The sequence below is a fragment of the Cnephaeus nilssonii genome (genome assembly GCF_951640355.1).
Source record: "Cnephaeus nilssonii genome assembly, chromosome: 7".
Classification (NCBI taxonomy): domain Eukaryota; kingdom Metazoa; phylum Chordata; class Mammalia; order Chiroptera; family Vespertilionidae; genus Cnephaeus; species Cnephaeus nilssonii.
In genome coordinates this window covers 93960095-93985847 of record NC_137078.1, presented here as the reverse complement: position 1 = coordinate 93985847, position 25753 = coordinate 93960095, and the positions used below count along the sequence as shown (strand labels likewise).

The window sequence follows — 25753 nt, the reverse complement described above, 5'->3', positions numbered from 1 at the left end:
CAGGGTTTTTCTGGGGAACCCCACCATAAAAACACAGTCAGACTTTATTGTGGGTAGTGGTCTTGACCTTGGGTGGTGGCCATGTCATACACATCCACTGAGTACGTGGAGGATTCCAAACCCTTGAGATACCCTTGCTGAGAGGCCCCGACACTGTGCCCAGAAGAGCAGGGGCTGTAGGACCAGGAGAGGGGCCATGTGGTCTGCGTCCCTCCAGGTCGTGTCCAGGAGGCAGCAATGAACATCACACCAACAGCCACATGACTTCCCCTCTCACCGTTTATTTTATTGCTGTTTAATCAGGCTCTTCCCCCCACATCTTCTGATCTCCATCATGGCCTCTTGTCCAGAAAGTTGAAACTGTGCCATCTTGACAACACCCCTGCCCTCTTACATAACGTATTTCAAAATAAGGATGGAAACAGGAACTCTGCTGAGTTTTGCAACACAGAAGTGTATTCTAGGCCTACAATTTATAGGAAGTGGGGGTGGGAAAGAGCAATGAGCCCATGGGGCGGGGGGAGAGGGAGTGTCCACACCCAGGGTAGTCACACAGGTGGGCAAGCAAGATGGGAAGGGGTGCCTGAGTCCTGAGGGTTCCAGAATCATCAGGAATTGCTGACTTATCGACGGGGAGAGCGTTAGAAAAACCTATAAACACACACTATCTCTACATGGGAAGCACTTACTTCCCCTTAAGATAGACTAGGAAAAAATGAAAGCGAGCCCGAAAACCCACATTAACCCAACACACACACACACACACACACACACAACAAACTCTAAGTCTCCAGAAAAACACCCTCCAATAGGCACTTGGTGTCTTCAGCTCTGGGGTTGGAGAGAAGATCTGGGGCTTTGTCCCCCCAAAGACAGGGGCCACTGTCCCCACAGGGACACACCTGCATCTGAAGGCTCTGGGGTCTGATATTTCGGGTGGTCCTGGCCCAGCTGGACAGGAAGGAGGTCTGTGTCATGAAGATTGCTCCCCACCCCCCACCCCCGCCTTTTATTTCTCTGAGACAGTGACTTGCAGGAAGCTGTGTGCCCGGTGCATTTTCTGAATACAGCAGGCCGGCATTTCTAAAGAGCACATCACTGAAGGGGCAAATGCTGGCTTTTTAAAGGTGGGCGTGCCATGTTGGGACCTGCTGGCTCCATGAAGAAGGGACCACGTTCAGTTTGCTACTAACCCCCTGTGAGCCTCAGGACCCAGCACTGTGCCTGGCACTTAGTAGGCACACAACAAATGTTTATTGGATGACTGAATGAAACAACCCAGGAAGAAAATCCTTGTCTCCCAAGAATACACATTTATAATCTTTTCACCGGTTAGAAATTGGTTCGTTTTAACCCTCAATGTGGAACTATAATATAATTCATGTATTCTCCTGACATCAGCTGGCGCTGAAGGAACTTTTATTTTAGTTGCAGCTGAGTCTTGTCAGGGGGAGCCAGAGAACTAACCTGGTTATGTCCACACGAGGGGGTCTGCAGCACATGCTCTGGTGAACTTCAATGGGAGAATCAATCGTCCCCAAGGCCAGCAGCTGGCCCAGAACTGGCTCTTCTGGTTGGAGGCTGGGCCAGGGCCCCTAGGTGTTGGGTCTGATGACTGGGGAGGAGGGTCAGGTGTTTAATTATACCCAGGGGCAAGGCCTGAATACGAAGTAGAGGCACCTGTGAGAGGAGGGCGGTCAGGGACTGGCCGTAGAATTGAGAACCGGGCAAGAGGAGATGGGTGTGGCTGACCCAGGGCCTTGGACACACTGAACTCTCCGGCCACAAGGATGCCTGTCTGGGGAGAAGCCGCGAGCATCTGGGAGAGCCTGTGTCCAGGAGAAAGTTGAGGCAGGAGCCTCTGGGAAATGGAGAAGGCTGCTCTGATAGAATCCGCTTCCAGGGAAGGTTCTAACGGCATTTTGGACCCTCGGGGAATGGGGAGGCCAAGGGTGTCTACTCCGCAGAGAGAAAGCCAAGGGGGTGTGGGAGAGGCTGGTAAGGAATGAATACTGGGGGCCGCCACCTGGAACCCGAAGGCAGGTGAATTTGAAATGATGATGGCAGCTTAAGGTACGTCGGGGTCTCAGGTCCCTTTCTACGTGATTGACCTTGACTTCAGGGCGTGGCCACCAGGAGAACTGGCGCGCCCTGAACCTCCTCCCTTCACCTGCACGCAGTTTTGGACAAGGGACCGAGGCTCCTCTGGGGAAGGATCTGGGCAGCTGCGGCTTTGCTGTTTTCATGTCAGGGCTGTACCCATACTGCCAAGCGCCCGGCTGTTTTTCAGGAAGGACAGAGTTGAGGCTCCCTGGGGGTGACGTCAGTGGACGCTGAGGGCCTTCTGAGGGAGGGCAAGGCACTGACATCCCAAATCCCTCCCCAATTTCTCAGGCCTCCCAGTGGGTCTGGTCGGGCAGGGGGAGTTCTGGGGGAGAACTCGGGAGGGGAGGGACGTGCCGAGCCCTGGTAGTGTGGCCCTGACAGGGGGGTTTTCTCTGGGTTGCCATAGAAATCGGCTTCAGGAGCCTGGCTGAAGCCGATTGCCGAGGCGGCCACTTGGATGACGGCTCTCGTGCATGGTCTCTCTGCCGGCCCCACCCCGGCTACTGCCCCAGGCTCCTTTCTCTTAGAGATCTTGGTTGACTTTGATAACTGACCATCTGGGCAGCTGGCTTTTCCTCTTCTGGGCTTTACCATCCCACTCTTATGTTTTAAATGTGCCAATGAAGAGTGAGCCTGGGGAAACCCTGGGCCCCCATCCTCGACCCCAATAAAAGCAGAACCCCAGGCCCGTGCGCTCTCTCGCCCCACGACCTCACTGTGTGGCCCCAGGTGTGCTGTGTAATTTCTAGGTCCTGTAAGTAATAAACTTTTTTGTTTTGTTTTTTCAAAGTTTCTTGATGCTAATGGCTGAGGGGCTTCTTGCCCTCATGAGGACCACAGGGCCGGCCTGGCTTCCTGGTGGCTGAGACCGGCACGCGGCGCCCGCTGCAGGTCAGGGCACCATGTGCCACCACTTGAAGGCGAAGGGCTTCCTGCGGACATTGGTGCCGCAGTGGATCTCTCCCAGGAACTTGTGGTAGGCGGAGATGTCGTCCACGAAGGTGCAGCAGAGGCCCAAGGGCTCCAGCAGCGAGCGCACGTGCGTCTCCAGGCAGCACACCTCCTCGATCTGGGGCCCGAACGGCTTGGGGATGCCCAGGTCCTTGTCCAGCACAATCATGTTCACCTGGGACGGAGGGCAGGGCAACAGCTCCTGTTTAGTGAGCACCTACTATGCACCCGGCCCTGTTCTAAACTCACTGGACCCTCCCAACAACTCTATGAGGTACGTATTGTGATTTGTCCCCACTTTACAGATGAGGAAACTGAGGCACAGAGGGGGCTAAGCAACTCATACATGGCAGAGCTGAAGTGGAAAATCAGGCTTTCTTCTGTGTGTAGGTGCACATAGCTATCTATGTATGCAGCAGCACGTGCATGTAAATGCACACGTGTATTTGCGTGTACATGCATGCATGCATGTAAACGCGTATATGGACAGGAGGGTGTTGTCTACATGTATCATAGACTCTCCTCTATGATAACAAGAATTCCCCTGTCCATAAAGGTCTTTTTTTAAAAAAAATCCTCACCCGAGGATATTTTTCCATTGATTTTTAGAGAGAGTGGAAGAGAGAGGGAAAGACAGAGAGAAACATTGATGTTGGAGAAACACATCAGTTGGTTGCCTCCTGCACCAGGGCCCAGGCTGGGAGGGAGCCTGCATCCAAGGTACGTGCCCTTGGCCGGAATTGAATCCAGGACCCTTTGGTCTACAGGCCGACGCTCTATCCACTGAGCCACACCATCTAGGGCTCCATAAAGGCATTATTAACTTACACAGCCCTTTCCTATCTGTTTAAGGTAAAGGGTTCCCCAGGAGCCGGTGAGGCAGCCAGGACGAGCCTATGTCCCTTCAGAAGGAGTGAGCCCAGAGAGGCCAAGTGCCTGGGGAGGGTGCTGAGGCCACACAGCAGCTCAGCCAGGACTGGGACCTGGGCCTCCCGATGGACGGCCTCAGCCCAGGGGTCCTTCTGGATCTGGCTGCCCGCTGACTGGCCTGAGTGGGGTTTGGGGTCCCGAGCGCCTCACCATGTTTGGGAAGTAGGCTATGGCCTGGCGGTCCTCGTCCATCTTGAACAGAGCAGGCAGGTCGATGATGTCCTTCTCCGTCAGCCCCAGCTCCTTCTTGAGGATGTCACGGTTCCAGTCCAGGCAGCGCTGGGAGGGGGAGGGAGGGCAGGCAATGAGAGGACATCCCTGCCACTGATACAGAACTGTACATAGCTGTAGGCACATGGTTACCAGGCTTGGTGACTGGTGCACGGAGAAGCTATTGTTCCGGGACCTGCCCTGACTTCGGGAGACCCGCAGGCAATCCAACCTTCATGGCCCAGGAGGGCTGCAAGCCACCAAGATGGTATCTGAGCCATTGTGCTCCAGGGAGAGAGCGTCCCCGCCCAGGATGCAGATGAAGAATCACGGTCATGAGAGGATGCTCAGGGGATGCTCGGAAGATCACTAGACTGCAGCTTTTACCGGATTTACTTTCCCCCTGAATTCCAAACCCCTTCACCTACACTTTTCTTCTCCTTATAAAAAGGGTCGACATTTTGGATACTCAGGGGATGGGGAAGCTAGCCAAGGGTGTCTACACAGCAGAGAGAAAGCCATGGGGGTAAGGAATGAATACTTGGGGTCGCCACCTGGAACCCTGAGGGAGGTGAACCCCAGTTGAGGGGACTGAAGACATGGAGTTCTTAGTGAGGTGCCCCAGGTTGTGGGGAGGGGCATGATTTCACCTCATAATTCACCCCAGAATTCGCCTCAGATCTATCGGATGCCAAAAAATAGACCAGAGAGCAGATATTATAATAAAGTCAACTTTCAGATAGCCACTGAGGGGTGTTGTGAACGTGGCTTGGGTTTTGTGGATTTCGCTTCTCCAGCCTCCACTCCAGCCCTTCCCCTGCAAGGCTGCCTTGAATTGCCCACACACGCACGTTCTGGTGAGAGCTAATGAGTGGGCGCTCGCCCCTACCGCCTTGCCCCAGGGATGGGTTCAGGGATGGACAGTAGATCCGGTTGAAGGCATTTTGTTTCATTGTTGGGGGCATCTAAGACCTCTGTCCTTATGGGTGGTGTTCTGGGTGGATGTGAGAACTGTTGCAGCTATGCTCCCACCCACGAGGGCACCTGCAGACCCAAGAAGTGCAGGTAGATGGAGCTGGAGTCCTGATCAAGCTGTGCCTGAAATCCACTCCACGATGGGACTTCCCGCGTATATGAGCCAATCACGTGTTTTTGTTTAAATCGGTTTGTTTTCTGTGTTTTTTATTTTTATTTTTGTAAACTTGGTACTTATGGAGGAGAGACTATTCCATGATGCAATTGCTGCTGGAACCGCGAGCTGGACTCAGGCCAGAGCGAAGATTGCTTACTGCAACCCCCCGTAGAGACTGATCATAACTGATGTTCATTCTGACATAAATGAGCACCTTTTCCCTGCCTCCCACAAAGTGCTGGTTCCCGGGACAGGCTGCTGTCCTGACCTGGTCACACATGTAATGTCATGTCCCATACCTGGTAGCATTTCACATACTAGTACTTGTGACTATTTGTTCCTCACCCAGGGACCCATTTCATCTTGCGAAATTCAGGGCATATATTCATATGTGCGTTTTTCTGGAGAGCAGGTCTGGCGCTTCCATCCTATTTTAAAGGGGTGTATCTCCCCCAAATGTTACGGGCTCTCTAGCCGTACAGAGTCTGGGCTCTTTAGCGCTGCCTGGTATGCCTACCTTCCCAGGCCCCTTGTCTGCTTCTAGCCTCTGCGGACACACGTCCTGTCTTTGTCACCCTTCAGCTCCCGGCTTTAGCACAGGGGTCAAGCAGGGAGGCTGAACCCAATGCTCACTGAAGCTTTTCCGTCTGTCATGTGCCCTGAACCCTTGGCCATTCCCTCCGGAAGCCCTGAGGATGGGAGAGGGGACATCGGGCACAGTCCCAGCAGCAGCTGGGCCCCTGCCTGCCCGTACCTGGAAGTACTGGTTCTCCTGCACCAGGCTCTCATTGGACAGAATCTTGTTGATGGTGATCCGCTTGCTGCTCATCCCGCCCAAGCCTGTGAGGATCAGAGGACAGGGGGCAGTTTAGCCTCAGGTATGCCAGCTTCTGGGCTGACTGCTAGGGCGAGGGGGCTGGGGCTGGGAACAGGCTGGGGCACAGGAGGGCAACCCTGGGAGAAACGAGGCCCCTTCTGCCTGGGGACAGCAGCACACACTCCTTACGGGGGTGGGGTGGGAGGGTGGGGGGGAGGGCATGTCCCCCAGGCCAGCGAGTGGGTGGCAGCTGCCTTGTTCTCTCTCTGGCCAGAGGGTGGGGTGGCACAGTGAGCCACCTGAGTCTTCCACCTGGAGCCTGCTTCTGAGGATGAGCAGCCCTCCCGGGTGAGGATGGCAGGAGCAAGATGCCCAGAGGTGTCACCCTCCTGTTTTCCAGACCTGCCTCACGCTCGGCCCTGCCCTGCTCTGTGCCGGCATCTGCCTCCTATCCCACCACGTGGCCCATGTGGTTTCTGCCCTGATGAGTAACACCCGGTGCTCATTGAGCACCTACTGTGTGCAGGCACGCTTCCAGATGTTTTGCATGGATTACCTCAGTCATCTCCCCACATTTCTATGAGCTAGAATGGAAGATGAGGAAACGGAGGCACAGAGAAGTTCCATGACTTGGCCAAGGTCTCAAAGCGAGTGGCACATCCTGGGAAGAGTCTCCGATACATTGTACTTCCCAGCCTGTAGCTTGTCAGTGCAGACAGATTGGGGCTCTCACCCTATACCCGAGCTGTATTTGTACAAAGATAATGGCTTTTCGATCTTATGGATAGCTTTGGAGGCATGCTTAATATAGAATGAAGCTCCAGAAAGTCAAGACTCATGCCTGCCAACCCCAGAAAAGAAAGTTCCATCGGCGAAGGATTAAAAAGGACAGTGGCCTTAAACGGGTCCTGCTTGTCCTAGCCAGCAGTCCCTGCCAGGAACCCTGCCTTTGCCCGGGGAGGGCAGCCATGGGTGTAAGTGTCAGCCTGCCTAAGGGAGGAGCCTTTTGGAAGTAGGTGAACTGGGGAAACCAACCTGCAAGTGACCAAAAGTAATTTAAGAAAAGCGTAAGAAACTGCCATGGCCCGTCTGACCTGGCTCCCTCTCTCCGCCTGACCCGCTGTCCGTCTTTCCATGATTAATTTAAGAGCAAACCTCACCCCGCCGTGTCTGTCCCAGTTCTGTGTGGCTGTCCCAAGGACGCAGGGAAGTCCCACTCTGGGACTGACAGTGGTGGTTGCAGAGCAGGCCTGCTGCCTCCCCCTTTTCTTCCTGCCCCTCAGATGCAGGATGTGTGTTTCTCTCTTTCTCCCTTTCTAAAACGCGAGCTCCCTGAAGGTAGATGTACATCAGTTTTGAGCCATCTCAGTCTCCTCTGGGTCTGGGGCCATTTGAAATTACTCCAGGCCCCAGAGGAGCCCTCGGCGCTGCTGCTGATACACTAAGGAGCCTTGGGCAGCTCACGGCCCAGCATGCTTCCTACCACGGAGACAGCCTGGAGCCGACCAGACGCCCACGGAGCTGGGTGCTCAGGGACAGGAGGGCAACCCCAGGTGAAATCTCCTCCGTTACCCTTAGCATATAACTCGGTCATCAGCCCCATCCTCCCCAGGGTCTCTCTGGGGGTTCAGCCCCCGCTCCCTGCCCGGGCCCCGTGGGCACTCACCTTTAAACATGACGGCCTCGCCATGGCCTTCCTTCTGCTTCTCGCGGAAGAGCTTGTAGCAGGCTGAGGTGCTGGCCATGAGCATCCGAAATTGCTGCAAGGGGGACAGTGTCAGCCGAGGGGAAGTGGCCGCGGAGCGTGAGGGAGCCCTGCCCTGAGGACCCAGAGCCCTGTCTGCACTTGTCTCAAGCCTCCCCACGCCCAGGGGCCGCCGCGTGGCAAAGGCTGCCTGGCAGGGTTTTCTCATGTCAGAGGAATATTTCCCGCCCTTCCTGCTATAGAAATCCCTCCAGGGAGTCAAAGCTCAGAGTCACGGGTGGCCTTGGACTTAGGGAAGAGCTTCTTCAAGTGGCCAAGAGGCCGGGCCATTTGCACACGATTCCCAGGGTATGAAGTTGCAGCCATTCCTTTTACTCCAGAGAGTGAGAGAACCTCTTTCCAGAGCCCCAGGCCCCTACGCATGCTCTCAGGGGCGTTACGGCGAACGCAGTAGCCACTAGCCTGTGCGGCTATTGGACATCTGAACTGTGCCTAGTCGGAATTGAGATGTTAAGAGGAAAACACACACCAGATTTGAAAGACTTAAGCAAAAAAGAATGCAAAAATCTATCACTGATAACATGTGGAAAGGCTAATATTTTGGAAATATTGGGTTAAAAGTTTAGCTCAGCCAGTGTGGCTCAGTGGCTGAGCATCGACCTGTGAACCAGGACATCACCGTTCCGTTCCTGGTCAGAGCACATGCCCGGGTTGCAGGCTTGATCCCCAGTAGGGGCGTGCAGGAGGTAGCTGATCAATGATTCTCATCATTGATGTTTCTATCTCTCTCTCCCTGTCCCTTCCTCTCTGAAATCAATAAAAAGATATTTAAATTTAGCTGCTACACCTACAACATACAAACCACCTTCGGCCTAATTCCTTCTTCCACTTCCTCTCGATCCCACCCTCTGCTGACAAGTACATGGGTTGTCCACTATCCTATCGCTCCAGCCTCAGGAGCCAGCTCACCTTTGTGCCCGGGATGGGGATGAAGGTCATGAACTCGTCCACGTGGCCCACGGTCAGCCAGTCTGAGTACAGCTCCACAGGCGCCTGCACCTGCTGGGCCTGCAGGAATTCCCTCACGATCTTGGTCATCCTCCGACCGCCGGACCTGGGGCAGGGTTGGGAGGAGGCAGCGTTTTAGAAGGTTGCCCACCATGCCTGCCTCACCAGGAGGCCTGCAGCCTCTGGGCCCCAGCCTGAACCCAGGGTGGCATCAGCAGAGCAGTCATGGGAAGGAGCCCGCGCTGCAGGGCTGGGAGAACCTGGCGCAGGCAGGGAGGCGTTTGAGCCGAAGGGGACAGAAGGGAGCATTCGCGGCAGCTAGAGCCTGTGCAGAGGGCCTGGAGCCCAGCCTTCAGCCCCAGCTTCTGTGCTCAGGGGTCCCGCCTGGACTGCTGGAGGGTCTAGGGCACAGGCATGGTTTCAAAATCTGCCTTAGCCTTTGTGCCTCTTTGCTACATTAACTTCTACTTAATTCATTTTTAATCTATTCAAGTGACGCCTCCTCCAGGAAGCCCTTCCTGATTTCCAGACCCCTTGAGGTCTTCAATCTCCCCATTACCCTTAGAATATAACAGAAGGTCCTTATGGTAGACAACAAATTCCTCTCTGATCTGGCCCCTGCCCGATTCTCCTTCCTCATGTCCCCTTCTTCCTCCTTGTTCTGTTTGCTCCAGCTACCTGCTAAGCTTGTTACCACTCAAGGCTTTGCCACTGATGTTCCTTCTATTTGGAATGTTCTTTCCCTTTGATCTCCGCATAGCTGCCTCTTTTTCATCATCCAGCCCTCATTTTCAAGTTACTTTCTCAAAACCACAAACGCTAAAGTACCCTTGCCCCATCACTCTTGATCATGTAACCTTATTTTATCTTCTTCATTGTACTTATTAGCATCCAGAGGTATCTTATTTATTTTCTTGCTTCCATGTTTATTTCCTGTTCTTCCCCCACCCTAATAAAAACTCCCTGAGAGCTGGGACTTGGTCTGTTTGACTCACTGCTGTGTCCCCAGAGCCTAGAATAATGCCTGGTCACCGAGAAGGCTCTCAATAAATATTTGTCTCTACAAGCCCTCTCTGAACTCTCCATGGGGGTCAGAGACCCCCTCCTTGGGTTCCTCGGGCTCCCTAACATCCCTTATGTCACTGTACACACCCTTGTTTCACGTCTGTTCAATCCCCAGTTCCTTGAAGGCAAGGGCTGGGCTTCCTGTTTGGAGCCTCATGCTTGACACAGGGCTTGGCACTTGGCTGGTGCTTGGGAAATGCCTGCTGAATGGATGAGGCTACTGAGTGGAGGGAGAAGGACAGAAAGGTGGGAAAACCGTCACTGATGTGCCAGTGGCCTCCACTGAGAAGGTAGGGCATCCCATGTGGCTGAGGGACTTGGTGCACAAATCCTGGCTGGTCCCCTACGTGCAGGTTCCTGGCAGCCCTTTTGTGAAGTGAGGACCCACAGTACTCACTACCTCCCCAGCAACTGCCCTGACCAAGGGAGACTCTGCCTTTTCATTGACTGAGGGGCATCTGGGGATGGAAGGAGGGTGTTGTGGACAAGCCATGGAGCCAGGGACTCAGGCTTGGGGGCAGGGCCATGCCGTCTTATGACTCTTGTGTATGGCCCCTCAAGGATTGGTTGGTGTGCTCCCATTCCTCTCTTTCAGTGTTCCTTCTCCAGACTCCTTCATCCCTTCTCGATGTGGCCTATAATCTCACTATAGAGCCTCCCCTTTTGGGAAGATAGCTTTTTATTTAGTTTTATATTTGACCCTAATTTATGCTGAGATGTACTGGCTAACTTGGTTTTCTTTCCATAAATGTCTATATCTCATCAGAGAGTCAAGGGAGGGATTCGTTCTCTCAGTCATTTGCTCCATGTATGAGCAACCCAAGCCACTCCTAAAGAGACAGAGTAACCTCCCCCTCCTTCCCCCCAGCCCCACCCTGGCTTCTCTTACAGAGGAAAGCTGCTCCCGATGAGGATCCGGCCCAGGGGGTATGTCTTGCCGTTCACGGTCACTGGGGGACTGACCTCCAGGTTCCCAAAGGAATCGAGGCTGGTGACAGGCTCAAAGAGGGGCTCCCGGGACACGTAGCCGAAATCTGGGCCCTAGGCAGGGGGCACACACCCATCATTAGTGTCCTGCAGCCACGTAGTGTCCTTAGCCCCAATGTAGTCACCTTCTGATGATCACGCCTTGACCACCTTAGGTCTGGCATTGTGGGCCCGTAGCCTCTGGGCGGGGGTCATCCATGGTCTTCTTATTCCCACCAAAGAGTAGAGCCTGGCAGGGGGAGGTTGAGTTTGTGAGCTTGTTGGTGTGAGTGTGGGCATGAACGTGAGAATATGAGTGTGTGTGTGTGTGTGTGAATGTGCATGCATGCGTCTGAGTTTCTGCATGTGCCTCTACTAGTATTTCCCAAACACGAAGGTACATCAGTGATTTCAGGATTAGTCTTTTTGTGCTATGGATGTCCCTGCTCATCTCTTCATTTCTCCGACCCTCAGTTTCCCCAGCTGTCAAAGAGGTGTTGGATCAGGTGACCTGCGGCAAGGTGGTAGATTGTATTATTGCTCCCGGAGACTTGCTCCCCCCTTCTCAGTAAGAGAATTTTGCATCCTGAGCTATTGCTGTGTGACTTCTGGTTTCTCCCTGTAGAAGGAATATACTTCCCTGCCCAGTATCAGACTTGGTCATATGACTTGTTTTGGCCAATGAAATGTGAGCAGAAGTGCCGCATGCCAGTTCAGAGCCAAAGCCGTAAGATCCACTGCGTATGCCTGTCAACTCTCTCCCATCCTCATGCTGGGAGAATGGCATTACTCAGACTTGAGCTGCTCCTGCAGCCCGGCCTCTAGAATGAGGAAGGAACAAGGAAGCAGAGCTGCAGACAACCAACCAGTAACCAACACGAGTGTATGCAGGAAATGGGCCTTTGCTGTTGGCAAGCTTTGAGATTTGGGGGTTGTTTGTTACTGCAGCCTTACCTAGTGAAAGCTGACTGATACATGCAGGAATGGCAGGTAGGTGACATATGACATTTCAACCTGTCCCCAAACAACCATATTTGTTCACCGAGCCCAGATGTAGCCTCAGAATCCTTCTTGGCACAGGGCTCTGGAGCTGGCATAACCCCAGGGGTCCCCAGTTGTTATAACCTTGGTGACCACCTGAATTTTACGGTTCCTTTTATGATTTTTTGGTTAAAAAAAAAAGTAGGGGTTCTTTCTTAGGAACTTGCACTGGGGCTGGGATTAAGCTTCTCTGACAAAAATCCCTGTAATAAGAAAAAGTGAAGTGGGAAGATGAGTGGCTTATCCTGGCCCACCTGAGAGGCTCCAGGGACAGCTGTGGCGGGTGGGATGGACGGCTGAAGCTTAGCGCTTTCTCGCCTGGGAGCCCAGATGGCAAGGTGCGGTTTGCGGGAGGCTGGGGCAGCTGGGGCTTCACAGCGTCACACAGGCGGGCAGGCACTCGGCACAGAGCCGGGCTTGGCACAGGCCTCCGGGAACAATGCAGCCAGGGCTTTGCAAGCAGGCAGCTAACACTGAAGGCAGGTGGTGACCCAGGGACCGGGAGAGGAGGGTCTGGGAAGCCTCGGTTCTCATGCCTGTGGCGGGCCGGTTTGACTGCCCCTCCCAGTGTTGGAGGGAAGGGACAGTCCTCACCGAGGACAGTGTCCAGGGCTGTGGAACGACAAACATAACGACAGCTAGCGATGGGCAGTGTATCAGGTGCAGCACGGATGCCTGAGAGGATGCCTTCGATCTTCACCACAGTCCTGTGAGATGGATACTGTTTCCATCCCCATTTTACAGATGAGCAAGCTGAGGCTTCAGGCCACTCCCAAAGAGAGTGAGTTGCTTGCCCAAGGCCACACTGCTGCTAAGGGGTAGAACCGGGACCCAAGGCCAGGTCTGCCTGACATTCCAGAGCTTGGCGCTCACACCAAGGGGTTCCCATCTCCTGTGACGAGGGAGATAGGTGAGTGAAGGTGCACAAGAAGCAGGTGTGAACCTGGCGAGGGGTCGCCTCTGAGGAGCCCTGATGTCTTGGGGAGGGCATTAAAGGGGAGTGGAAATGGGGGGTGTCAAATTGCTTAAAAAATAACAAATGCAGCCCGACCGGTGTGGCTCAGTGGTTGAGCGCTGAACCATGAACCAAGAGTTCGGTTCCCGGTCAGGGCACATGCCCGGGTTGTGGGCTTGATCCCCAGTGAGGGGTATGCAGGAGGCAGTTGATCAAGGATGTTTCTCTCATTGATGTTTCTATTTTTCTATCCCTCTCCCTTCCTCTCTCTCTAAAAATCAATGAAAACATTAAAAAAACACACATGCACTGAAAGACCACAGCTTTAATGAGCTGTGAAGTTGTAACCATGATTTTTGACAATTGCTTAACTGTAATTTTCCTCTTGGAATCTTATTTCATTGCAAGTTGGGGGTGAGGCAGTGGCAGAATTCAGGGCCCCCGACCTGCCTTTGTGACACCCAGTTCCTACTTCTCCTCTAACAGAAAGCCCTCCATTTGTTGGAAATGCACCAGGTATCAGAGCAGGAAAGGCCCTTAGAGAGCACTATTCCAACTGACCCATTTCGCAGGTGGGAAAACGGAGGCTCTGGGCAACAGACTAACTTGTCAAGGGTGCCCAAGGTCTCCTGACCACTCCGTCCTGTAAGCGTCCCCAGGACCGCGCCCCACCCCGTCCCAGGGGGTGGCCCTCAGCATCTCACCAGGAGCTGCTTCACTGGGAACTCCTTCAGGTTTCCGTCTCGGGGGGAGTCCAGCACCACGGGGAAGCCTTTGTGGGGGGCCTCGATGTAGCCAAACTCGATTTCATCCTGCGGGGACACCAAGGGGAGCCATCAGATGAGCCAGAGCACCACCAGTGAGTACCAGCCAGTACCCCCAATTCTCTTCCTGACGGCAGGTGACGGCTCTCGTTCTGTTCCTACGCTTCCTTCCACGGACGGGCTCTGCACATGCCAAGCGTGTGTGTGTTCATATCAACCCCGTTTTATAAAACACCACTGGTAACATCCTCCTGCAAGGAACACCTTACCTTGGAGCTCATTCTGTATTTACAGTTGGCTTCTTCCTAGCTGCTGTAGACTCCTCCACGGGAAGGCTGCCCATCATACGTGTGCGCCCCCGTCCCCCGTGGAGGGACATTTGGGTTGTTTTACAGGCCTTTGCTGCCTAGGCTGCAGTGAACTGCCTGATACATTTATGTCTCTGAGCACACGTGCATGTGTGAGCTGACGGCAGAATTCCCACACGTGGCGCGGCGCGGCGCGGTGCCAGGATGTTGACGTTAAGCCAACGCTTCCTGCCTGAGCCCTGGGCCGCGCCCTGGCAGCCCGGCTCCTCACCTGGATCCAGCGGTCTCCGCGGTTTATGTACTGGAAGCAGACCTTCAGCTCGCAGTTGGTTTTCTCGACCAGGTTCTTCACCTCCTTCAGGAACAGGTAATTGTCCTTCATGCTGAGAAGGTGAGGGAGAGGGGAAGGCCGGGAGGAAGGGTGAGGGGGGGGGCGAGGGCCGGGCCACTGAGGTGGCAAGAGCAGCTGGCACCTGGAGGCTGTGCCAGGCAGGTGAGGCCACGCCTGTGTTCAGTCACCTCTGCAAAGGCCGCTGGACTCAAGGGCCAAGTAAATTCACCCACACGCGGTGTTTGCCAAGGTCATGAACAAACAAAATGAGGAGGGGGACTCTCACCCCCACCTGTCCCCAAGCCTTGTCTCTGACGCCCCCGGATTCCAAAGCGGAGCTCTGCTTAGCACGGAGGCCGGGGATGGGCCCGGACCTCAGGCCCTTGGGTGTGGCCAGCACCCACCTGCAGGCGCTTCTTTCCCCTGCTTCTCATCTTGCTACGGCTGTCTAGCGCATAGTAGGTGCTCAGTAAAAACATTGCTGAATGAATGGGATGAACATCCATTGCACAGGAGGTTCCCACCTTCACAGCATGGGCCAAGAGTAAGAAGAGAAACGGTAACTATTATTTTTAGAGCGAAAACTCTGTGCCAGGACCTTGGACGGATACTTTGCCTGCTTGGTCTCATTTAATCCTCACAGAGATTCTGTGACGCTAGCATTTCAGAGAAACGGAGGCTCATAGAGGCCAAGTGAGTTTTGCAAGGTCACATATCTGAACCCAGGATCTGAACCCAGGTCTGTCTGCCCTGAAGCCTCAGCGATAGCCACTCTGCCACACTGCCCGTCTGCACCATGGCCACTGCTTACCAGCACACATACACGGACACGGGAGGCAGGATGTTGGGGGTCATGATCCACGGAGCAATCCGGAACACCACGGTGTCCGTGAAGATGGGTGTCAGCGGAATCTCCTGGCGTGGGAGAGAAGGGGAGGGGATCCAAAAGTCTCGTCAGGGTGCTTGTCACTCCTGCCTTCCCAAGTGGGGGACACTGATAGCAATAGTACATTTATTGAGCACCTACTGTGTGCCAGGCCCTGTGGGGGTTTTCCACGCACCGACTCATTTCTGCCTTACCCCAGGAGGTAGATACACGATCACCCTTGTTTTACAGGTGGGGAAACTGAATCACAGACCTCTTATGTAGCTGCCCAAGGGTACATGGTCAGTAAGTGGTAGAGGCTGGATTCAAACCCAGGTTGTCTGACAGCTGAGTGAACACTCCTGACACTTTCTGATCTTCCCCCACCGAAGTTCTCTTCTTGAAGTCGGCCCACATGGTCCCGCCCAGGCTGCCCTTGGAGTCTCTGCGGTGCCCGCTGGAGGGCCAGTCTGAGACCCTGGCGGCCAGGGCCCCTCCCCACCCGTGCTGTTAGCTGTGCCTTTTCTGCCTTCCCTTTTCCCACGGACCTGAGGGTGCTTTGTGAATGAGTTCTTACAAGTTCGGATGCTCATGGCCATCCCAGGAAGTAGGAGCTTTTGTCGGAAACCAAGGCCCAGGGAGTCAGTTCACCTGCCCGGTGTCTGATGGGCCTGAACTTGGGCAGTCTGACCCCAGAGCCTGTTCTGGTCGGTGTAAGCTGGACCCAGCCTCATCGGAGCGTGAATGGTGGGGGCATCTAGGTCTCCAAGCCTGGACTCTCTCTTGGGTGCTTTGAGGGGAGTGGAGCAGAGTGGGGGAGAGCGGGGGGCAGGGGATCCTGGGCTTGGCCCTCTGGAAGGAGCCCGCCTGGCGCCCCGGGGCAGCCCTCAGGGGGAGGCCTGGAGCCCTCACCTCGCTCATATACTCCAGCAGGCTGACGTGGATGGAGACCAGGCCTGGGAAGCCCTCGTCGGGGAACCGCAGGCCTTCCACGAAGAACAGCAGCTCCGCCGAGCCGCCTGTGTACTTGACCACGTGGTAGAGCTTCTGCCGGCCCAGGATGTGGATGTAACGCTGGCCGAAGAACGGGTCTGGAGGGAGAAGGACCAACGTCGGAGCCCCGCCCCACCGGGAAGAGGTCAGCGAGGCGGGGTCACTGATGGGGGGCAAGAGGGCGGAGGAACTTGTCCCCCAGATGAGGAGAGAAAAAGCACAAGCAGGAAAGCCACCAGAGGGGCCGTGGCCTGGTCACTGTCCCAGCGCGACCGTGTGCTAGCCGTGTGGCCCGAACCAGACAACCTCTCTGGCTCTGGCTTCCGTGTCTGTGAAGGAGCAAACGCTGATCGTGGTTCGATTCCCAGTCAGGCCGTATGCCCGGGTTGCGGGCTCCATCCCAGTGTGGGGGCGTACGGGAGGCAGCCGATCCATGATTCTCCCTCATCACTGATGTTTCTATCTCTCTCTCCCTCTCCCTTCTTCTCTGAAATCAATGAAAAGGATATTAAAAAAATAAAAATAAAAGGAGCCAACTTTCCCAGGAATGGTGCTCCTGGATGACGGCAGAGGACGGCTGAGCAGCCAGTGACGCCGAGAAAGCGATCCTTCTTCCTGTTTTACGGACGAGGAAACCGAGCCGCAGAAAGGAGGAATGGCTTGTTCGAGGTCACATAGCCAGTAAGGGGCTGAGCTGGGACTCAAAGTCACGTCCAGTTCCGAGCCCCAAGTTCCCTTCCCCGTTACAGAATAAAACACAGTGTGCCCATTTGCCCCCAAATTCCCCTCCAGGTAATCTTGGAGGGGAATTTCTGCGTGAAGACCCAGGCGTGGGTCCCTGGCTGTACGTCTTCGTGGCTGGGGGGACAGGCAGGTGTGTCCAGTGCCGCTCCTCTGCGTGGAACAGCCGTCTCCCTCCTTTCAGGCCTTGATTTGTGTCACTTTTTTTTTAAATTTGTGTCACTTCTGAGAATTGTGCCCGGGTCCCTCAGAGACCAAGCCAGGGGCTCTGTTTTGGAGCCTCCGCAGCCCCCGTCCTTCCCCATCCCAGCCTTTCTGAATGGCGATGACCGCAGTGTTCACTGTTGGCCCCGAGAGGCTGTCACTTTGTGGGGGCAGAGACGGGTCCAGCCGGTCTGGCTCAGGGTTTAATAAATGTCTACTGAACCGCTGGCGCCCAGACCGCTCCCCGTAGGAGAATTTTTAGGCCAATTCAGAGCGCATGTATTGACTCATTACTCTGTGGCCAGCACGGGCAAGGGCTTTGGGGGAGAGAGGCCCAGCATCTCTGCTGAAGAGCAGCAGCGCTCCGCTGATGGTGAGACAGAGCAGAGGTGGGAAGCGTCAGAACAGAGCTGTGGGGGAGCGAGCCCATGGGGTTACTGGGGCGGGGAGGGCAGGGAAGGAGGCAGGATGGGAAGAAGCATTTGAGCAGAGGGGGGCAGGCTTTGAGATGTCCTCGGGGGTGGCAGAGGTGGGGGCGATGAGGAGAGGGGTACTTGCATTGGCAAAGCCATGGGCGTAGGACCCTACGCAGTTCCAGAAGGAGTTTCTTTATGCCCCGCAGAGCTGGAAGGGCAGAATCAGACTCAGCTTAGCGCTATGGTCACCAACGACGGTAATGGTTAGTGAGCAGTCGCCCAAGGGTTAGAACATGTAACCAGAACAGTCCTGGCACAAATAGGGGGGTTGATTAAAACTTGCAAAATGAATGAAGGAACCACTGCAGCCCAGGCTTCAAATGGCTCCTCACGTAGGACAGTGTGTGCCACGGGACCCTGGTCAGACAGGGCGGGGCGGACGTAGGTTTACAGTTGTTCATATGGAAAACAGTACAATAATTCATAAATAATAACACAAGAATAAACTTGGTGTTTCGAGTATTCACAACTGCAAAGCTACTTTCCCCCCAGCCTGCATACCTCACTGAGGGTGGTCGCCTGAGTGGTTATGGCTTCCACAGTCAGAGAGACCTGGGTTCAAATGCCACTCTGGCTTTCTAAGCTTTGAAACCTCAGGGAATTCACTTCCTCTCCCCTCCCCTCAGTTTACTCATCTGTTAAGTGGACGATAACAATACCTATGCCATCGGGTCATTGCAAGATAAAAGGACACAGCATCAGTAACTTCGGTAAACTTAGTACCATGGGTAACCCCGGTAACACAGCTGGGACCTGTGGCCATCACTACTATGAGAACCGTGAATGAGTCAGCACACCCCTGACTGCAAACCCCATGACTTTTTCGCCTGGCTGGTGGAGCTCATTGGTTGAGCATCGACCTATGAATCAGGAGGACATGGTTACATTCCTGGTCAGGTCACATGCCTGGGTTGTGGGTTTGATCCCCGGTGGGAAGTGTGCAGGAGGCAGCCGGTCAATGATTCTCTCTCATCATTGATGTTTCTTTTTTTTTTCTTTTAAAAAAATATTTTTATTGATTTCAGAGAGGAAGAGAGAGGGGGAGAGAGATAGAAACATTAGAAACATCAATGATGAGAGAGAATCATTGATTGGGATCAAGCCTGCAACCCAGTCATGTGCCCTTGACTGGAATCGAACCCAGGACCCTTCAGTCCGCAGGCCGACGCTCTGTCCACTGAGTCAAACCAGGTAGGGCATCATTGATGTTCCTATCTCTCTCTCCCTCTCCCTTTCTCCCTGAGGAAAAAAAAAATCATGACCTTTTCATCAAATGGCTCATGAACAACAGAAGCCAAAGAAATACCTCACATCACCTCCCCTTGGATGGGCCCAAGAATTGAGGCGTATAGACTCAGGCACTGAATGTTCCAAGGAGCTCACCACGGCCCGACACAGAAGGTGAAGTCCTCCTCATTCAGCAAGGACAGCTTGTGCCCTGTGTCCCAATCTGCATAACTAAAAACATTCCCCCCTCGGCTCTCAAGCTCGTCCACGCCCACACACCAGGCTGCACCTGAACTGCCCACACACCCGGGCTGCACTTGAACCAATAGATGCTCAGGGGGAGAGATCTCAGGCCTAGGAGGCGACTTGTCTTTGCAGAAAGCTCCAAAGCTGTGGTGGGGGAGGGGCTCCACCAGGGCCTGGGGAGGGGAGGGGCCTGGCCAGGGGAGCTGGGTCAGGTGGAGGGACATGATCTTGCCCATCTGCGTGCAGTTTTCTCCCTCTCCCGGCCGGCGATCTACATGCGTCTCTCGTTCTGGCGGCCTGGGCCAGCTCTAGGCGGATCAATTCCTCGGTGGGAACAATCCAGCCCCTGTCGCGAGGAGCCTCCGTCCCTTGTCCCTCGTCCCCAGCTGGGTGCAGGCCCGCCTGGGCATGGCTGGCTCTCCCTACAGGAACCAACAATGCCCCTTTATGGAGCGGCCACATGCCTGGAGCCGGGTCCGCCGGCCACCCTGACCTCTCCTTAGCCCCAGGCCTTGGCCCTGCCCGGGCGTGCGGTATGATTTGGCACAACCCTTCTGGTCACTTTGGAGATATTCCACCTCCCAAGGAGACTCCTCAGGGTGACACTGTGAGCCACTGTCCTGCTGTGCCCGGGACTGAGGGGATTCCTGGGGTGATGGATTTTCGGTGCTAAACCTAGGAAGGTCCTGGGCAAATGGGCACGCTGGTCTCTGTATCCTTGGTAGGAAGAGGTCAGGCCCCAACTCTGGGACCCTGGGGCCGAAGCTGAGGCTGGATCTTCCTAACGGCATTCGAGACTTCTAACGATTATGAATAATCATCATAATAATTCCAACAAAAGCAACAAGTGCCATCTAGAGAGAGCGCTCCATGGACCAGCTACTGTGTTGAGGGCCTGACCCTCACTCCTCTTGAGTCCCCATCACCAGTGGCTCAGCCAGGCCTCCTGTTGTCCCCAAATCACGTCACAAACGAGGAACACGAGGTCTGGATATGTTAGACTTGCTTAGATCTAGGGTTTGAATCTCCTGGGCTCCAGAGCCCCCCTCTTGGGGTCCCTAGCCTCCAGTCCAGCCCCCTGCCTGATGCGGAACTCAAGAAGTTAAATATTTTTAGTTCTAGTTATATAGTTACCAGGCTAGGTGGCTGGTGCATGTAGAAGCTATTGTTCCAGGACCTGGAGTGTATGACGGGACCTGCCCTGACTTCAGGAGACCCGCAGGCAATCCAACCTTTGTGCCCCAGGAGGGCTGCAAGCCACCAGGACGGTATCTGAGCCATTGTGCTCCAGGGAGAGAGTGTCCCTGCCCGGGATGCAGATGAAGATCACCATCTAGCCCGGCTGATGTGGCTCAGAGGTTGAGTGCCAACCTATGAACTAGGAGGTCATGGTTCAATTTCTGGTCATGGCACATGCCCAGGTTGCAGGCCCGATCCCCAGTAGGGGGCGTGTAGGAGGCAGCTGATCCATGATTATCTCTCATCATTGATGTTTCTCTCTCTCCCTCTCCCTTCCTCTCTGAAATCAATAATATCTATCTATCTATCTATCTATCTATCTATCTATCTATCTATCTATCTACCTGCCTACCTACCTACCTATCCATCTAAAAGAATCACCATCTGATTAACCTTTTCTCCCTGAATTCCAAACTCTTTACCTACACTTTTTTCCCTCCTTATAAAAAGGGTCGCCTTGAGATGAGATGTAAGATGATGTTTTTAGGGTACATAACCCACCATCTTCTCAGATCACTGGCCATCTGAATAAAGCTCCCATAAAGATCCAATCCTTCTCTCTACTTCCTGGTTCTGGTAGTGACAGGTAGTGGGTGACACATGACTTTCCTGTAACACAACACACTCTTACCCACAGGTGTACCTGGATCTTGACGCCACCCCAAAAGAAGAAAAAGGAGAAAAGGGAGAAACTGCCACCGATAGACCGTTTTCCATCCTGTTCTTTCGTGTGACCCCGAGCAGCCATCCGGGGTGGAACATTTTGTGGGAAACGGACTATTCTGGGATCATCGCTGTCTGTCTCTGTAACGCCACCCCCCTGCAGGACGCCAGCCCAGATAACACAGACTGGGCACCGTGGTCCAAAGCATCCAAAGCGCTTGCGTAGTGATTCCTCTTCGTCTTGTCTGCTCAGGACCCATCTCGGGTGGCGAGGGAGGGGGAGGGATGTGCTTACAGGGCCAGACCTCAGTCCACTCCCATCAGTAAAAAGAGCCCTCTGGATAACATCCAGGTGTCACAATTCAATGCCATGGTCAAGAAGCCCAGGTGCAGGTCCTTCCTGTACCCCTCCAGCCCCTGCCCGCAGCCCCATCCCCCGTGGCAACCCTGGCCTGGCCCTGGTAAACGTCAACATTTCTGGCCCCCTGGGGCTGCAGAGCCGGCCTGACTCTGGGGACATTCCAACCTGTATGAGGTCATTGCCCGAGCCCAGGGTGGATCAGGAGGACTGGCTCCAGGTGGCAGCTGTCCATTGCTGTCCTGGCCAAGTCACTCCCTGAGGTGAGGGTCCCGAGAACCCTGTGACCAACTCCTCCGGGTGACTGCCCTGGCTGCAGTGGGCTGGTCCAGAGGGGGGCCCCAGAGCTAGGCCAGAGATCCCGGATCTCCAGGCAGCTGGGCACGCAGGGGAAGCCCCACCCTGCACCCACGGCAAACTGCAATGCTAACTATTTTGCTTAGAGAGCATTTTAACACGTAAATCAGCTCTTGACAGTCCCTTGCTTAAAACCCTCTAATGGCTTTCCACTGCGGTCAGAGGAAAAGCGGAGCCTTCTCTGCATGCCCTGGCTCCTGCCCAGTTCGCTGACCTTGATTCCAACACATCTCCTCGCTCTGGTCTTCCTTCTGCTCCTCCAGGCTGGTTCCCTCCTCTGTGCCTTGTCCGTACGGTTCCCTGTGCTTGGAACACTCTTCCCTCAGCTCATAAAGGGCTGGTTCCTCCTCATTGTGGGTTTGGGTCTCAGCTCAGTCACCTGCTCAGGTTGGCAGTACCTTACCTCTGCCCCGCACACTCTCTATCACGTGGTCTGTGTCATTTCCTCCAATCAGGCTAGTTCCTCTGTCTCCCTCACTGGACCGTCACCTCCCCAGGGCAGTGTGTGCTTTCAGAGTTCACTGTGGGGACCCCAGTGCTGGGAACAGCACCTGGCGCTGAGGGCGCTCAACGCGTACTGACAGAAAGAATGGGTCAGAGCAGGTCGCTCTGTGGCAGAAGCACGTTCCCTACACAGTGGGGCCCAGGGTGCCCGTCACCGACAAGAGGACCAAGGGGGTCAGCCCCCTCAGGGTGCCCACAGCAGTGCCAGGGGCTCTTTAAAAGTCGGAGGCATGCCTGGTGGGCGTGGCTCAGTGGTGGAGCGTCGATCTAGGAACCAGGAGGTCAGGGTTCGATTCCCGCTCAGGGCACGTGCCCCGGTTGTGGGCTCGATCCCCAGTGTGGGGTGTGCAGGAGGCAGCCGGTCAATGATTCTCTTTCATCACTGATGTTTCCATCTCTCTCTCCTGCTCCTTACCTCTCTGAAAGCAATTAAAAAAAAAAGCATATATATATATATATATATATATATATATATATATATGTAAAAATGTTGGGAGGTAACGCTCAGCTCCAGGAAACCCGAGATGGGCAAAACACACCAGGGGGCGGGTACCTGCTTCAGGTATCATGAAGGTGACATGACCCCGGAAAAGGACCTCCAAAGGCCTCCCTCCCTTGGTTCATGGGGAGTCGGGGCTCTGGTTCTACCTAAACCTGCGGCACGACCACCTCCTTTGAGAGAGGGGAGATCTGGCCCGGGGGGCCTCCTGACTTCACGGGGCAGCGATGACCACTACTAGTAATAGGACTTAGTCATCGCTTCTGTTCCTAAGCGGCCCAGGTGCTTACTGAGAGGCCAGGGGCTCTCGGCAGCACCTGCCCCTGTGGGGGCCACCACTGCGTAGGGGAGGCCTGGGGGCCTCAGAGGGCAGAGCTGGGCCCCGTGGGGCAGCTCGGTGAGCGCTGAATGGCTCAGGACCGCGAGGGCTGGGCCGGGGCCACTCACTCTCCACGTAGAACACGCCCACTCTGTCCGAGTCCGCCATGGAGATGTAGAGGACGATCTCGTATCCCGCGGGGAGGCGGTCCGGGCCTTTGGTCCGCAGGATCATCTGCGACATGTCCTTGAGGTCTGACGGGTGGACACGCGAGGAGGTTAGAATGAAGACACTCGGGGCTGCCAGGCTGGCTTACAAAGGGCTGTTGTTACCTTTATCATCAGGACGGAGAAAACCCCACACGTGTGTATGATGGGAACTATAGAAAGGCATAAAAACCGGCTGTCATCTCTAATTCCACAGACAACCAGTAACCTTTGGGGAATTTCCTTCCAGTCTTTTTTCTACGTATGTGTATCTTCTTTAAAAACCATGGTTCCAATTGGACTATATTAATAGTTTTGTCTTCTGTTTTTAGCAAGAATGGCTGTTTGAGTCCTCCATCCCCGGGAGACCCGAGGTCACTCCTGCCTCACCCTCAGCCCAGCCCAGGACTTAGCAGGACTGCTTCCATGGCTCCTCCCTGCCCCCAACCCCGCGTGTGGGTCCTGCTGGTACCGTTCTTGCTGTAGACTTTGTCGTCCCTGCAGTCCTCCTTGGACAACCAGGGTATCTCCCGGTCACAGTTCACCAGCAGGATGGCTCCCTGGCCCTCGGGGCCCCAGGTCCAGGACGCCTGCAGGGGCAGGGGGAGAGGTCAGTTCTCTCTCCTGTACCTTCTGGTAGACAGTCCCAGCCCAGACCTCACAGGACTCTGGAGAGACGGCCCAGGAGGAGAATAAAGAGCAGCCACCCCCCATCGGGGCAGCTGTGACCTGGAAAATGCAATCCCACGTCTGATGCCCAGAGACGTCCGTGTAAGCACCGACGGAAAGTCCAGGAGGCGGACGGATGGTGGCAGAGAGAGACAGAGACTGGAAGGCTCTGAGGCCCTCCTGAGCCTCACGTCGGGTGTGCCTGTGCCGAGAGGGGTGGAGGCAGGGAGACGGAGGGCGGCCAGAGAAAGGGGCAGGCAGGCTCTGAAGTGCCGGGGGCTCAGGGGAAGACGCCTGGATGGACAGACGCCCAGTGCTTCCAGACACTCTCTAAGTGCCCCAATGGGACCTGCAAGGTGACCCCTTTCTACCCAGCAGCCAGGGTGGCGTAGAAGGCACTCCACCCAGATCAGGTTGCTTTCCTGCTTCCACCCGGGTCGGGCGCTCCCTGTTGACTCAGGATAAAGTCCTTGTGGCCTGCAAGGCCCGGAGAGACCTGCCACCTCTCCACTGTGCCCCTCACCTTCCTCTCGCCCACTCTGCTCCCCCACACTGGCCGCCGTTCTGCTCCCCCACACTGGCTGTCATTCTGCTCCCCAAAGATGCCAAGCTCTCAGCCTTCGCTGTACTGGTCCCTCCGCCTGGAACGCTGTCCCGTCTCCCTTCACCTGGCCAACGCCATCCTCCTCCCAGTCACAGCAAAATGGTCCCTCTTCCCCGGAAAGCCTTTACGATTCTCCACCCAGAGCAGTCTCCCTGGGTTTACACTTTCGACACTGTACATGCTCTTCTGGGGGCAGATTAGGGACAATTGTGCTGAAACAGCCACCCCGACATTCTTTACTTAATGTGGGTCTCCCTCACCCCCTCCACTGGCCTGTGGGCTCCCTGAGGGCAGGAGCGATGTCCCCAGGGCCGGACCCAGTCCTGGAATGTAAAATATGCTCAACAAATATTTGTGAAATGGAAGTGAAATATGAAACGTCACTGGCCTCACGGAGAAAGCCTGTACGCCCAGGCCCACAGGGACCGCGTGCCTTCCCCAAGGCTGCCGCCTGCGGGCCAGGCTGGCGGCCTCAGAGGCCTCGGGGAGCCACCGACACAGAGACGGAGTGAGTGAGGCGGCCTCGGCTGTCGCCCCACTGAGGAGCCTGGGAGAAGGGGTTCCCCAATAGGCTTGAGGCCCCCCAGCAACAAGCAGGGAATCTGGGGCCAGCAGTAGTCCCCAGTGTCCTCACGGGGGCATTCAGTTAACTTTTTAAAGTATCCATCTATGTATAATTTCAACCAGGCTTCAGATTGTTGTGGAAGATAATGAGAGGATGTAACAGAGAAACACCAATGGAGCTTAAAAAACTGGGTTGAGGTAAAAGTACGGAACGGAATGAGGTCAAGAACACAGTGCCATTTGCACAAGTTAAAAATTCACGCACACCAACCAGCTGGCAGGTTTTGTAAGAATCATAAGAACAGAAAGGGACACAGTAAAGCCATTAGAATGGTCCTTTGTGGGGAGCAGAAGAGGAAGAAAAGCCAATGAATGATGAATGAATGAATAAGTAAACAGGAGAGGGGTTGTGCACACAGCATTAAACTTGAACTGAGGGCATTAACGCAGCCTTCTGCTCCTGGCGGTCTCTCCCGCTCAGATTTAAAAAAAAAAAAAGCAAAATAATAAGAACAAATACTTGGTGGCACTTCCTCTGTGGCAGGACATTTAATTTTTCCAACAACTCTCTGAACTGGGGTCCCCATCCTGTGGGTGGGGAAACTGAGACGTGGGAGCCTGTTTCCACAGGAGTGTGGCCGCTCTGTGGGTCTGTCGCGGTGTGTGGTGGGTCTGTCGCGGTGTGCGGTGTGTCTGTCATGGTGTGTGGTGTGTCTGTCGCGGTGTGGGG

At 54.8% G+C, this 25753-nt stretch overlaps 1 protein-coding gene across 1 annotated transcript in view; it reads right to left on the bottom strand.

The window, feature by feature from the left end:
* Positions 1-239: 239 nt before the first annotated feature.
* Positions 240-25753, bottom strand: part of PADI2 (peptidyl arginine deiminase 2) — a 49773-nt gene continuing 24259 nt past the window's right edge. Inside the window, exons 5-16 of the mRNA XM_079776235.1 lie at positions 23659-23776; positions 23109-23234; positions 16067-16245; positions 15101-15204; positions 14230-14341; positions 13591-13698; positions 10814-10965; positions 8821-8965; positions 7813-7906; positions 6084-6169; positions 4138-4266; positions 240-3232 (exon numbers count right to left, since the gene is read on the bottom strand). Coding sequence (XP_079632361.1) covers positions 2999-3232; positions 4138-4266; positions 6084-6169; positions 7813-7906; positions 8821-8965; positions 10814-10965; positions 13591-13698; positions 14230-14341; positions 15101-15204; positions 16067-16245; positions 23109-23234; positions 23659-23776 — 1587 coding nt within the window. The 3' untranslated portion in view covers positions 240-2998. The remainder of the gene's footprint in view (positions 3233-4137; positions 4267-6083; positions 6170-7812; positions 7907-8820; positions 8966-10813; positions 10966-13590; positions 13699-14229; positions 14342-15100; positions 15205-16066; positions 16246-23108; positions 23235-23658; positions 23777-25753) is intronic.